The sequence below is a fragment of the Pongo abelii genome, chromosome 21 (genome assembly GCF_028885655.2).
Source record: "Pongo abelii isolate AG06213 chromosome 21, NHGRI_mPonAbe1-v2.0_pri, whole genome shotgun sequence".
Taxonomy (NCBI): Eukaryota; Metazoa; Chordata; class Mammalia; order Primates; family Hominidae; genus Pongo; species Pongo abelii.
The window spans coordinates 54,206,968-54,220,260 of NC_072006.2; the positions used below are offsets into that span (position 1 = coordinate 54,206,968).

Genomic DNA, 13,293 nt, shown 5'->3' on the forward strand with positions numbered 1-13,293 from the left:
TGGCTGTGAGGCCTGGCTCTGCAGAACTTCCATCACACTAAGAGGCCCTTTGCCCCGACCCCCTATCTACCAACTTTTTTGTTTTTCACAAAAGCTCTAGCTTAGGCCTTTCTAGGTATCAGAATCGGTGGGGGGCTTGCTACACACAGGCTGCTGGGTCTCATACCAGCATCTCATAGGTCTGGCATGGGGTCCGAAAGAATTTGTGTTTCTTCTTATTTATTTTTGAGACAGGGTCTCACTCTATTGCACAGACTGAAGTGCAGTGGCGCGATCATGGCCCACTGCAGCCCAGACCTCTTGAGCTCAAGCGATCCTCCCACCTCCGCCTCTGGAGTAGTTGGGACTTCAGACAGGCGTGACCCCACCCAGCTAATTTTTTCTTATTTTTAGTAGAGATGGGGTCTCACCATGTGGTCCAGGCTAAGAATTTGCGTTTCTAACAAGTTGCCAGGAGGTGCTGCTGCAGCTGATCCTGTGAACACGCTTGGCGAAGCACAGCACTAGCAGAAACAGGACAGCTCCTCTGAGGATGAACCGCTGAGTTTCTGGAATGTTTTCTGTGGCAGTCAGTGTGCTTGCGTTTTCCTTGGATTGTCTCAGATTGTCCCAATAGCCTGCCAGAAACTGGTGCTTTCATTGTACCCATTTTGCAGATGAGAATGCTGAGGCATCAAGAGAATCAGACAGCTGTGGGCACAGACTCCTGAGCCTGCCCTCTTACTACCACACTGATCAGCAGTCCTCAAAATGGGGTCCCCAGACGAGCAGCATCACCGGAAACCTGTTAGATCTGCAGATTCCCAAGCCCATTCAGACCTACTGAATTAGTACCTCTACAGGTGGCTCCGGTGGGCTCAGTATTTTGTGGTTTCACAGGCCCCCCAGGTAGATTCTAATACACACCAGTGTTTGACAACCACTGCTTCACAGCATCTAAATGCTCTCCCCTCCCCCGCCATCCTCTGCCCTCCCTGCACCTGCCCCCGCCCCCTCCGCAGTGAAGCTGCAGAGCACACTTCACTGTGGCCCCACCAAGGCTCCTCCAGCAGAGTGGGCGCTGCACTCAGAGCCTGTCTGCTTTGCTCCTACCTGTGACCCAAGTCCCGCCTCTTCACCTCCGTCCCTCTCCTCCACATGGGGTCCTTTTCTTCGTCCCTCCCCAATTCCTACAGGATGTGTCCCTCTCCCCTCTCCTCTCCTGACTTGATTGGCAGAAGCCTGTCCATGTGGAGTCCTGGCTAACAGAGCCACAGGCTAAGAGACAAAAAGCCTCCCTGTGCGATTTGCTGCTAATGAAAAGCCCGGAACAGCAGTTCCAGTCCTGGTTGCATGACAGAATCACCCAAAAAGCTTGAAAAGCTTAAAGACCAAGCCCCAGCCCAGCCCAGTCCTTCTGTTTTAGCTGTCCTAGGTGGGGTCCTGGGCATCCATTGTGCCCCAATGGACCTTCCTGCCTCCCCGCAGGCCCCCAGGAGGCTGTCTGCTGCCCACCGTCACCCTGCATTGATGGTCAAGTGGAGTTAGGGTTGGGGACACCGGCGGCCTGGGTGGTGTGGGGGCTTCCAGGAGGTGCCCCCCGATGGTGCCAGCTGGTGGCCGTCGGGCCGCCTTTCCTCCCTGCTCAGGGCAACACTGTGGAGTCGGAGCACCTGTCGGAGCTCACGGAGGAGGAGTACGAGGCCCACTACATCAGGCGGCAGGACCTTAAGGGCTTCATGTGGCTGGACGCCAAGTACCTGAACCCCTTCTTCACTCGGAGGCTGACGCAGGAGGTGGGATACCGGCCAGGCCACACTTTCTGGGGATCCCTTGCCTGCCTCCTTCAGGACCTGCAGTGGCCCAGGGTGGGGTGGAGGAAGAGTGGGGAGGCAGGAAGGCTCACGTGGGCCCGCCAGGCCGCCGCCTCCCGATCTGGAGGCTGGACGTGCTTGTGGAACTCGGCATCTGCTGTTTTTCCTTCGCTGCCACATTTAGTGCGAAGTTAATAATAGACTTGTTAACACAGTTTGGTTTTCCTGGATGATAGACTCGGGGTATCGATCAGCTACTGAATCGGAGCTGAGGAATTTCAGACATACCAGGGCCTCAGGCTGTGGCCCAAGTCTGCCCCCAGCTCAGGGCTCTGGCTCTGTCCCTCGGGGCACTGCTGGCCTCTCTTTAGTTGGAGGCCTTGGGTAGGGGTGGGGCTCTTCCCGCTGCTGCCCGCTTTGTTTCTGAGCAGGCCCATTTTCCACTCTCTGGCAGGCCTGATAGCTGCCGGTGTGTGCGCTCTTCCAGGAGCCAGGCAGCTCCAGTGACTGTGACCACGGCCGCTTCCTTCTCCAGCATTCTGTGCAGTGGATGCAGCTGTGTCCCTGACAGCTGAGGAGATGGAGGCCTAAGAGGGTGCAGTAACCCCACAAGGTCACAGCCAATACGGGCATAATTGGGAGCAGAGCTAAGTGTGTCTGACTCCAGAGACCACATTTTCAGCCTCAAGCCATGCTACCTCCTCCTTTCTGAATGACACCTCCCGTGACCTCCACCCCCACAAAGAACAATCCCAGCTCAGTTTGTTCAATTGAAACTGAAGTTGCCTGTGGCCATCACCCTGCCTCCCGCCTCCTCCCTAGACACTCCCCACAAAGCACCCAGCAGCTTCCCCTCCCTGCCTTGGCCCTGCCCCTGATGCCCTGACGGCTTGGTTGTGTCTCTCGACCCAGGACCTGCACCACGGGCGCATCCAGATGAAAACTCTCACCAACAAGTGGTACGAGGAGGTACGCCAGGGCCCCTCCGGCTCTGAGGATGACGAGCAGGAGCTGCTCTGATGCCAGGTGCCAAGGCTTCAGGCAGGCAGGCCCAGGATGGGCATTTGCTGCCCACAGACACTCAGCAGGGGCCTCGCAGAGATGCGTGCATCCAGCAGCCCCTTCAAGACATAAGAGGGCAGGGCGAGGTACTGGCTGCAGAGTCGCCTTAGTCCAGAACTTGCCAGGCCTCTGGAGCCAGGCGACTTCTTGGGAAACTGTCATCTCCTGACTCCTCCCTGAGCCAGCCTCCGCTCAGTGTGGCTCCTCAGCCCACAGAGGGGAGGGAGCACAGGGCCAGGTGCCAGTCATCTGTGAAGCTGGGGTGCCTACCCCCCACCCGGAGGACCCCTGCGGCCCCCTGCTTAAGAGAAGCACCATCTACAGTTGTGCCATTCCCCAGCCACTGCCTTCATGCTGCCCCCGCCAGACTGGCAGAGCCAGGGGTCAGCCGCCTGCCTTTGAGTCATCAAGATGCCTCCGCAGCCACAATTCTGACCTAAGTGGCAGGGCCCAGAAATCTTGAAAACCTCCCGCTGCCTTTTGTGATACTTCCTGTGCTCCCTCAGAGAGAAATGGAGTGACCTTTTTTTCCTTTACCTGATTGGCACTTTGCAGTCTGTCTCCCTGGGTAGCAGACAGCTGCTGCCCTTCTCTGGGTATGTTCTGAATGTTTACACTGGTACCTTCTGGTATCTTCTTTAGAGCCCCCTGCAAGCTGCAACCCTAGGCTTTTATCTTGTGGGGTCAGAGCGCCCTCTAGAGGGAAAAGCTAGAGGCACAGGGTTTCTGCCGGCCCACAACTGCTGTCTTGATTTGCATTTTACAGCAAAGTGCTGAGAGTCTGTAGTCGCCTCCTGCCATCTGATCTCCCTCCCCACCATTCCCATACTCGGTTGTTCTTTTGTCTAATCGGAGGCCACTGTGCTGAGTCCCTGCAGTGTCTGCTCACTGCTGCCATCTTCGCGGCTAATCAAGGTTCCATCCTCTTTCCCCCTCCCAGTTCCCTACCACGTTGGATCCCATATCATCACCCATGCTAGGGTCCCCAAAGCACTGTTGGATCCCATTCATCACCCATGCTAGGGTCCCCAAAGCATTGGGGCAGGGGCCAGAGCAGCAGCAGCCAGTGCTCCCTCCTCTACTCTGACCTGGGGCCCCAGCATCCTGGAGCAGACGCTCCACGCACACACACCCCAGCCCTGTCCCAGGGGCCTGGCCCCCTCAGCCATCTCAGGGTGAGGAGCTGCCAGTCATGTCCAGATGGAATGACTCCCATCCTCTCATCTCCCCTTTGACGAGCCTCAAACTGTTCAGCTCATCAAAGAGCCATTGCCAACTTCTGTATGTGGTTCTGGGTCCCAGGGAGCCTTGGAACCTGGCAGCCTGGGGTGGTTTAATTCATCATGTGCATTCCTGCTTCTCAAGGGACACAGTGGCCTACATGGCCCAGCATGGACCCTGGGCTGATCATGTGCATTCCTGCTTCACTGGGGACACAGTGGGCCCGCATGGGCCAGCATGGGCCCTGGGCTGGAGCAAGCACATCTCCATCTCTTGCACCTCAGGCGGTATGGCTGCAGATGTCAGGAGGGACTGACCTCAGGACCTTCCAGGTTCCTCTGTGCCAGGAATGAGAGGCCAGGCCCGATCCTGCCACCTCGCCTTGACCCTGAAGTCAGAGCAGGCCAGCCGGGCAGGAAGCACGCTGTTTACTTTTTGCATGAAAAGTAAATGTGTACTTGATAGAGCTAAAATATGATCTTTTTTAATTCCTCAACCCCATAATTTGAGCCATTGCCTTGCTTAATTTTGGTCTCCACCATTTCCTTTTAGTGGAGAAGAGAGGAAGTCAGAGGGTGGGGACCTTTGCCTGCCCCTGGGCGAGTAGGGGCAGGGATCTGAGACCAGATTGTTCTCGCGCCCCTGCCAGAACTCACTCTCCCCTGAAGTTTAGGGTCCCATCTCCCAGATGTAAGTTGTTTTGCAAACTCAGTTGTTTGCCAGGATTTCTTTCTTTCCTAATCTTAAAGTCACAGATAAAGCAATGAAAAGAGTCAGATCCCATTTCCGTCTGCCCCCTCGTCACCAGGTCTGATAGCCCCGGCCACGTCACACGTGGCCTCACACTTTCAGCTGAGACTTGAAAAAGATGCTGTGGCGGAAGAGCATGTGGGGCTTGGTGGAGGGGCCCCAGGATTTGTTGGGGGCAGAGGGGGTGGCGGGACCTTTCCCAGGAGATACCAGCACCTGCCTCGATCTCCTGTGAGCCTCTTCTGCCCCCTGTCAGCCAGGTGAGGTCAGCAGCCTGGGAGAGTGCCCCCAAGAGATGAGGGCACCCTGTGTTCCTTGGTAACAAAAGGCCATAGAAGTCTGTTTTTCTGGGTCAATTTTTTTGCCTGAGAATAACAAATTGCTGCTGTCTACCTTTAGCACACCCAATCATTCTATTTGGGGCAGTGAATGCATAGAAGATACAAAAATATGCAGCTTAACTCTATCTTCCTGCGTGTGTATTTATTTTCTTCTGGGTCTAGGCCATGGTACAGGAGAACTGTGGCGTGTAGGAGGAATACTTCAGGATGAGTGAAGGCTGGAGCCAGGGAGCGCTGGCGGAAACCAGCCCTTTAGCCAGCAGCCCCTCCACCACAGGCGCTGCTGTGTGGAACGAGTTCTTGGAATGAATCCCATGCTTTCTGCAGCCTGTAGTTGTTATGACCCCTCGGAACAACCACCCCCTGTGGCTTGTGTGAGGTCTCGCAGGGAAAAGGGCTGGCTCCTAGGTTCCTGAGATAAGTTTGCAGGGGGATGGGCCAGGGCCAGGCTAAGGGTGGCTCAGTTCCATCATCTGGAGGTCAGACACTGTCCAGAGGCAGAACCGAAGCCCTCTCGGCCCCTACCCTAAGCCAGCCACCCCTCTTCACAGTGGGTGAGCTGGGCTGGGCTGGTCGGGCTGGCTGGCATGAGGCCAAGGGGCAGGCCTGAGCGCCAGAGTCGCCCAGGTTAGCCCACAGGATTCCTTTGCGTGCCATGGAATGCTGAAAGACTGGGGACCCTCCTGAAAACCCTTGGCAAAGGTGCCATCGGCAAGGCTTGGCCTCATGAAGTCTTGGGTCCATGTTCCCGCAGGGCGCACATGCTTGGAGAGTCCTCAGCAGGGTAGCTGAGGCCAGGCCACTTCTGCTGAGGATGGGGCAGGCTGGGGTGTGGGTGTGGCCTGGGGTGGCTCAGGGCTGGAACTGCTGCCTGATTCCTGTGTGGGGAGAAGCTCGGTGGCCGTTTGCTGCCACTGACAAGGATTTCACATGCAGAAGAGAAAAGGTCCCCCTCCGCCCCCCGCATTCCCTGCCGAGTGAGTGCCAGTGTTTGCTGCCCTTGCTGGGGGCCGGTAGGAAACTCTGAGCTTCCTCATGCAGAGTCATGAAGCAGAGTCCTCGGGAAGGCATCTCCAGAGCCCCGGGTCCTCCGTCTCATGCCCTCCGGCTCACAGTCAAGATAAAGGCCTCAAGAGAATAAAGAGCCAGCCCCCTTCCATTTAGGCTCCTGCCATTTCCCAAACAGTTCTCCAACAGTTAGACATTGAGGGGCTTCACTGTTATCAGGCATGTAACAGAAGGAGGAAGACTAACACACACCCCCTGCCCCATCCCATCCCCCTCTCCCGAGCCATTTTCTTGCTGTGGCCTCTGGTGCCCTTGAGTTGGTCTCCCTGGCTGCCCTGTGGGGGCTTCACTGGCTTCGGAGTGAGCGCGAAGTCCTGGTGAGCAGTGGGCCTGTGATTGGATGGGAAGATGTGCATCCGTGGTCAAAAGTCACCTGCCAGCCCTGCGGAGCCAGAGCCTCAGGCTGAGATGGGGAGGCCTCCCTACTTCCACCTGGATGGTGGGCATGGCCTGGCTTACACCAAAGGCTCTGACGGTTTCTCAAAGTAGGGATGTGCAAAGCTTGAATTGTCCTCAAGATGGATGTGAATCTTACATTCCTTTTCATCGTTTCCTTTGTAAAAATGAAGAGTGCTGGGTTTTTGTTTTAAGAAGCATTATGAAGGCCAGACTTACTCATTTTTCTCCCCCAAGTGAGCTGCAAGAGGCCCCTGTTAGGCCCGTTTCCTGAGCAGTGATGTGCTGCTCTTCTTGGTGGGGCTTTGGGCTGGGAGGGGAAGGTGGGTCAGAGATGGGGAACCTGTGGCTGCCGTGCAGGAGCCCCTGTGTCATCTCGTTGGACTCTTTAAGGGAGTCAGGAATAGATGTGTGAACAGTCGTGTCACTGGATGCCTATTTAGAAATAAAGTGTATGCTGCTGAATTGGAGCCAGTGTCTGTGTTCATATTCAGGTGGCTTTGCAGATGCACAGGTCACACCTCCTAGACTGGGCTCTGTGGCATACAGCTACCCAGCCCCTGGGCTGGTGGCAGCCATGTCACCAGGAAGTACAGTGCTTAGGAGCAGGGCTGGGTCAGGCTGGCCTGCGTCTGGTTCCCACCTTTGGCCCTCAGTGAGGAGCATGTGAGGCTCAGCCCCCAGCCAGGGTCAGCTTCTCATGATGCTGGGAGCCCTTCCTCCCTGGGCTCGCTGGCTGTTCGCCCAGGCTGCAGGGCCACCTGACCTCCTGCTCGGGGCTCATAGATCAGTCCCCCACAGGCCTTTGCCTGATGGTGAAATGGGGAACTTCTGTCACTGAACCTGCCCTGCCGCAGGAGTGGGGGCATCCGTAGCCTCTGATCGGAGGTGGTGGCATGTGGGGCAAGAAGGGTCATGAGTTTGTCTATACCCCCACGTACTTCCAAAGGCATCCAAGCTGCTGAAGGTAACAGGCACGAACCAAAAATGCATGTGATGTAAAATGAAACCAGTCAGGAGAAGCTGTCCTGGCCCCAGCCAGGGGGCAACAGCTGAGTTTCCTGGTTCCTTCCCACCCTGTGCTTCAACCCACCCCAGGGGAGACTCCCGAGGCCACAGTGGGCTCCCCGTGGCCCGCTTTTGGTGGAAACCCAGATTCAGAGAAATATTTCTCCACCATAATAAAAATTGCAAGTGTGATGACAAGTGGTAGCTGACACTTGGCCTCAGTGTCAGGGAGGCACCACGAGAGTGATAAGGAGTCTGGCTAACAGCAGAATTTTCCAGGCCAGCCCTGCCTGCGAGGGTGGCTGGGAAGTGGAGCTGCGCTGTGCTGAGCAGAATAGAATGTCAGCTGGGACGGAATGGAGTGCTGGCAGCAAAGGTGGGGGGTGGTCCTGAGTGGGCACCTTGTTCCCACGGAGGGAACAGGGTATGTTTCATTTGTATTTCAACCTTCTCAACTCATAGAAAAAGCTCTCAGGGTAGAGGGGAGCAATCAAGGCAAGAAATATTTTCCTTAGAGGCTAGAAAGCTGGCGGGGGGTTGGAGGGTCACGCACAAAGTTGAGGGTCCTGTAACCCCCGCTTATTATTCCACAGGGCACTAGGGGAATGAAGCTGGCCTGGAGCGGGGCCCCACTGCCTCTTGGAGGCAACCCCCCACCCCAAGCAAGGGACAACACAGCCCTCTGGCTCTAGCCAGAGAAGATGTGAGACGTGAAGGGCAGTGGGGGTCAGGGGCCAGTACAGTCATCTCAAGGCCCTGGGTGACAGTAAGTGCCCCATAAATGAGGGTCCTCTTTGTGAATATTTATGGACCTGCAGGAGAGCAGGCAGGCATCAGCCACACTCCCCCCTGCCTGGGGAGGCCACCTGGCAGACCTGGGGGGTCTTAGCATCAGTTGGGACCAGCCTGGTGCTGGGGACCTCTGCGCATACAGGCAGCTGCCAGCTAACACCCTGATGTAAATGGGGAAGAAAATAAGTCTTTGCTTACAGAAAAAAAAAGGGCACAAAAACGTAGTTGGTTCATTTTGTGGCGAAGATGAGCCATATGTTCCTATCTGCTGGTGGGAGGGCAGCTGGCTCACACTCTCCAGAGGACACTGTGGTGACAGCTCTCCAAAGCCTGAAAACGGCCCAGCAGTTCCACTCATGGGGCAAAAGGAAAGTGCATGAAAATTGCACTCCAAGAACGGTCATCCCGGCAATATCTGAATGAAGAAAAATGGAAAACGACTTCTTTGTCCATGAATGGGGGACTGGTGAGATAAATTATGATAGAATATTTACCAACAATTCAAGATTCTAAGGATGTGGAAAAGTGTTTAGAATGTTATCAGACTAGCATTTTACCACCTTTAGAGAGACAGAAACATTTCACCCTCTCCTTAAATGCTGTTTGAGATTTCAAAATGACTAAAAATGAAAGTAGAAATTTTAGTACATCCTTTTATAAAAATACACATACTGGTACTCCAGCACGCACCCATTCATCCCTAATATGGAAGACCTGGTGGTTCCTTTCAACCACCACTTCTTCCCTGGGCCCTGTTGTCTTTGCTAAGAGAACCCATGTGGTTCGTGTAATGGGTGACTGTATGCTTCAAGGGGAAACAGAGCCAGTTCTCAGTTCAGGTTGTTCCTGGTCATTCCCTCTACTTGTCTGAGATTGGCTGAGGAATGGATCTATGACCTTATTTGGCAGGAGAATGAAGCGATTAAAAAAAAAAAAAAAAAAAGAAGTCTCGCTCTGTCGCCCAGGCTGGAGTGCAGTGGCACGATCTCAGCTCACATCCACTGCAATCTTCGCCTCGTGGGTTCAAGCGATTCTCCTGTCTCAGCCTCCTGAGTAGCTGGGATTACAGGCGCCCGTCACCACGCCCAGCTAATTTTTGTATTTTTAGTAGTGATGGGGTTTTGCCCTGTTGGCCAGGCTAGTCTCGAACTCCTGACCCCAGGTGATCCGCCCACCTCGGCCTCCCAGAGTGCTGGGATTACAGGTGTGAGCCACCGCGCCTGGCCTGAAGCAATCTTTTGAGGAATTTCTAAAACTTTCCTTACCCTCAAAAAGACACTCAAGGAAGGGACACGTTCTCTTCCCATTGTCTGACCTTTGCCTTCCATTACTTGAGGATGTAATGCTGCAGCCATTTGGAGACCAGGAGGGAACACCTTGCCACCATGCTGAGGATGGCAGAGGAGAAAGACAGAAGGCTTGTGTGTTGTTAATGACACTGCTGGAGCAGTGAATTAACTAGTCCTGGAATTGACCTCCTCTGGATCTCATGACGTGGGGCAATACATGTTCTGTATCTGCCATTTCTGGTTGGGTATTTTGTTACAGCAGAAATAATGCTGTTACAGCTTCATGAACTGAGAAAAGCAGATTTCAGAACCATATCAATAGATGTGCCTCTATAAATTAAATTAGCGGTATGTGTATACCGGAAAAAAATCTTAAAGGATAGACACAGAGTTTCAACTTAACTTTGGTTCTCTCCAAGTGGAAGGATTATAGGTAACTTTTTTTTGAGATGGAGTTTCGCTCTTGTTGCCTAGGCTAGAGTGCAGTGGCACGATCTTGGCTCACTGCAACCTCCACCTCCCGGGTTCAAGAGATTCTCCTGCCTCAGCCTCCCAAGTAGCTGGGACTACAGGCCCCTGCCACCATGCCTGGCTAATTTTGTATTTTCAGTAGAGACAGGGTTTCACCATGTTGTTCACGCTGGTCTTAAACTCCTGACCTCAAGTGATCCACCTACCTTGGCCTCCCAAAGTGCTGGGATTATAAACATGAGCCACCGCATCTGGCCAATTATAGGTAACTTTTAAAATCTTGCTGTTTGCATATATTTTCTATTTCTCTCATAAAGAATATTTATTAATTCAATAATAAGGAACACACATGTTCTTTGACCAGAACTAGAGGAGCAGTGCATTAGATGGAGTGACTTGAAGGCCGCTAGGGAAACAGGTGAGGGTCCAAACTGATGCTGTCACCACGGAGAGGCCTGTTTCCTTCTGCCCACAATTCCTCTCCTAGCCCTGGGGCAAAGATTGGCAAATTATTGCCTGTAGCCCAAATCCAGCCTGCCTCCTGTGTCTGTACTACCTAAGAGCTAAAAATGGTTTTAACATTTTTTAAAGGTTGGGGAAAAAAAAACAGAAGAGTAAGGCCAGGTGTGGTGGCTCACGCCTATAATCCCAACACTTTGGAAAGCCACGGTGGGAAGACTGCTTGAGCCCAGGAGTTTGAGACCAGCCTGGGCAACACAGGGAGACCCTGTCTCTATATATATAATTTTAAAAAACTATCCAGCATGTTGGTGTACACCTGTGGTCCCAGTTACTCAGAAGGCTGAGGCAGGAGGACCACCTGAACCCAGGATGTCAAGGCTAAAGTGAGCTGTGATCGTGCCACTGCACTGTAGCCTGGGTGATAGAATGAGACCCTGCCTCAAGAAAAAAAAATCATAGATTCACAAGAAGTTGCAAAAAAAAAAAGTACAGAAAGGTCCCATGTACCCTTCCCTCCGTTACCCCCAGTGGTAACATCTTGCACAACTACAGAATAGTTTCACAACCAAGAAACTGACATTGCCACAGTCCACAGATCTTGTTCCAACTTCATTAGTTTTACAGGCACTCGTGTGTGTGTGTTTAGTTCTACGCAATTTTATATCGTGTAGATTCGCGTAACCACCATCACAGGGAAGTTTCCTTTTATAGAAGTATTCCAGCTGCCAAACAAAGAAGAAATCATTGAATTGGAATATCTCTATTTTGTAACTTCCAGTGAAATAATGGATCTAAGTGGGAAGAAACAGCCTTAATAGCTGCTAATTCCCCAAAGGGAGAGAACTCGACATAATATGCCTCCTGATGAGAGAATACGCATCAAGTATTCTTACCACAGAGATCAGATCCAAATCCAAGCAAACCCCAACAGCCAGCTACTGTGCAATACATGCACACATTCAACACCCTTTCACGATCAAAACACTCAACCAGCTAGGAATAGAGGGAAACTACCGCAACATAATACAGGCCATCTAGGATGACAGCTGACAGCATACTCAATGGTGAATGACTGGAAACTTATCCTCTAAGATCAGGAACAAGGCAAGGATGCCTGCATTCACCACTTCAATTCGACGTAGTACTGGAAGTTCTAGCCAGAGCAATTAAGCAAGAAAACCAAAGAAAAGATACCCCGGTTGGTAAGGAAGAAGTTAAAATTATCTCATGGATGACATGATCTTATATGTGGACAACCCTGAAGATTCTACAAGAAAAAAACTGTTCAAACAAATAAATTCGGCAAAGTTGCAGGATACAAAGTCAACACACAAAAGTCAGCTGCATTTCTATAAACAGTGGACAATCAGAAAAGGAAATTAAGAAAAAATCCCATTTATAATAGCATCAAAAAGAATTAAACAGGAATAAATTTAACCAAGCAGCAAGAAAGATTTGTACACTGAACACTATAAAACATGCTGAAAGAAATTTTAAAAGACACAAATAGGGCCAGGCATGGTGTCTCATGCCTGTAATCCCAGCACTTTGGGAGGCCAAGGCCTCCCAAATCACTTGAGGCCAGAATTCAAGACCAGCCTGGGCAATACAGTGAAACCCTGTTTCTACAAAAAAATTTTAAGAATTAGCCATGCGTGGCACATGCCTGTGGTGCCAGTTACTTGGGAGGTTGAGGTGGGAGGATCTCTTGAGCCAAGAGTTCAAGGCTGCAATGAGCCATGACTGCACCACTGCACTCCAGCCTGGGTGATAGAGCGAGACCCTGTCTCAAAAAAACAACAACAAAAAAATCTATACTGCCCAAAGTGGATCTACAGATTCAGTGCAATCCCTATAAATGGCAATTTTTACAGAAATAGAAAAATAAAACCATCCTAAAATTCATATGGGATCTCAAGGGACCCTGAATAGCCAAAACAATCTTAAAAAAGAACAAAGGTGGAGGCGTTACACTTCATGATTTCAAAGTATATTACAGAGCTACAGTAATCAAACTAGTGTGGTACTGGCATGAAAACAGGTATACACTCATAGACCAATGGAATGGAATAGAGAGCCCACAAATAAACCCTCACATATATGGTCAAATGATGTTCAACAAGAGTACCAAAACCACTCAATGGGGAAAGGACTGTCTCTTCACCAGATAGTGTTGGGAAAACGACATTCGTAAGGAAAAGAATGAAGTTAGATCCCTACCTTATTCTGTATACAAAAATTACCTCAAAATAGATAAAAGACTTAAATGTATAACCCAAAACTATAAAGACAACTTAAGGGGAAACTTCATGACATTGGATTTGGCAATGATTTCTTAGATATTATACCAAAAGCATAGGCAGTAAAAGCAAAAATAGACAAATAGGATTATATCAAACTTTTTTTTTTTTTTTTTTTTTTTTTTTTTTTTTGAGACAGAGTCTCGCTCTGTTATCCAGGCTGGAGTGCAGTGGCACAATCTTGGTTCACTGCAATCTTTGCCTCCTGGGTTCAAGCGATTCTCCTGCCTCAGCCTCCTGAGTAGCTGGGATTACAGGCATGTGCCACCACACCCGGCTAATTTTTGTATTTTTAGTAGAGATGGGGTTTCACCACGTTGGCCAGGCTGGCCTCAAACTC

The 13,293-nt window shown here is 51.6% G+C and overlaps 1 protein-coding gene across 4 annotated transcripts in view; it reads left to right on the forward strand.

The window, feature by feature from the left end:
- The window catches only part of SLC9A8 (solute carrier family 9 member A8), a 78,935-nt gene extending 71,839 nt beyond the window's left edge, over positions 1–7,096 (forward strand). For 2 of the 4 annotated variants that reach the window (XM_063720659.1, XM_054542318.2), the window contains exon 15: positions 1,629–2,007. In XM_063720659.1, the coding sequence (XP_063576729.1) occupies positions 1,629–1,988 (360 nt within the window). In that variant the 3' untranslated portion in view covers positions 1,989–2,007. Of the gene's footprint in view, positions 1–656; positions 920–1,628; positions 2,008–2,705 lie in introns of those variants that run through there. The other 2 variants (XM_002830409.6, XM_054542319.2) reach the window with 2 other exon arrangements.
- Positions 7,097–13,293: the final 6,197 nt, after the last annotated feature.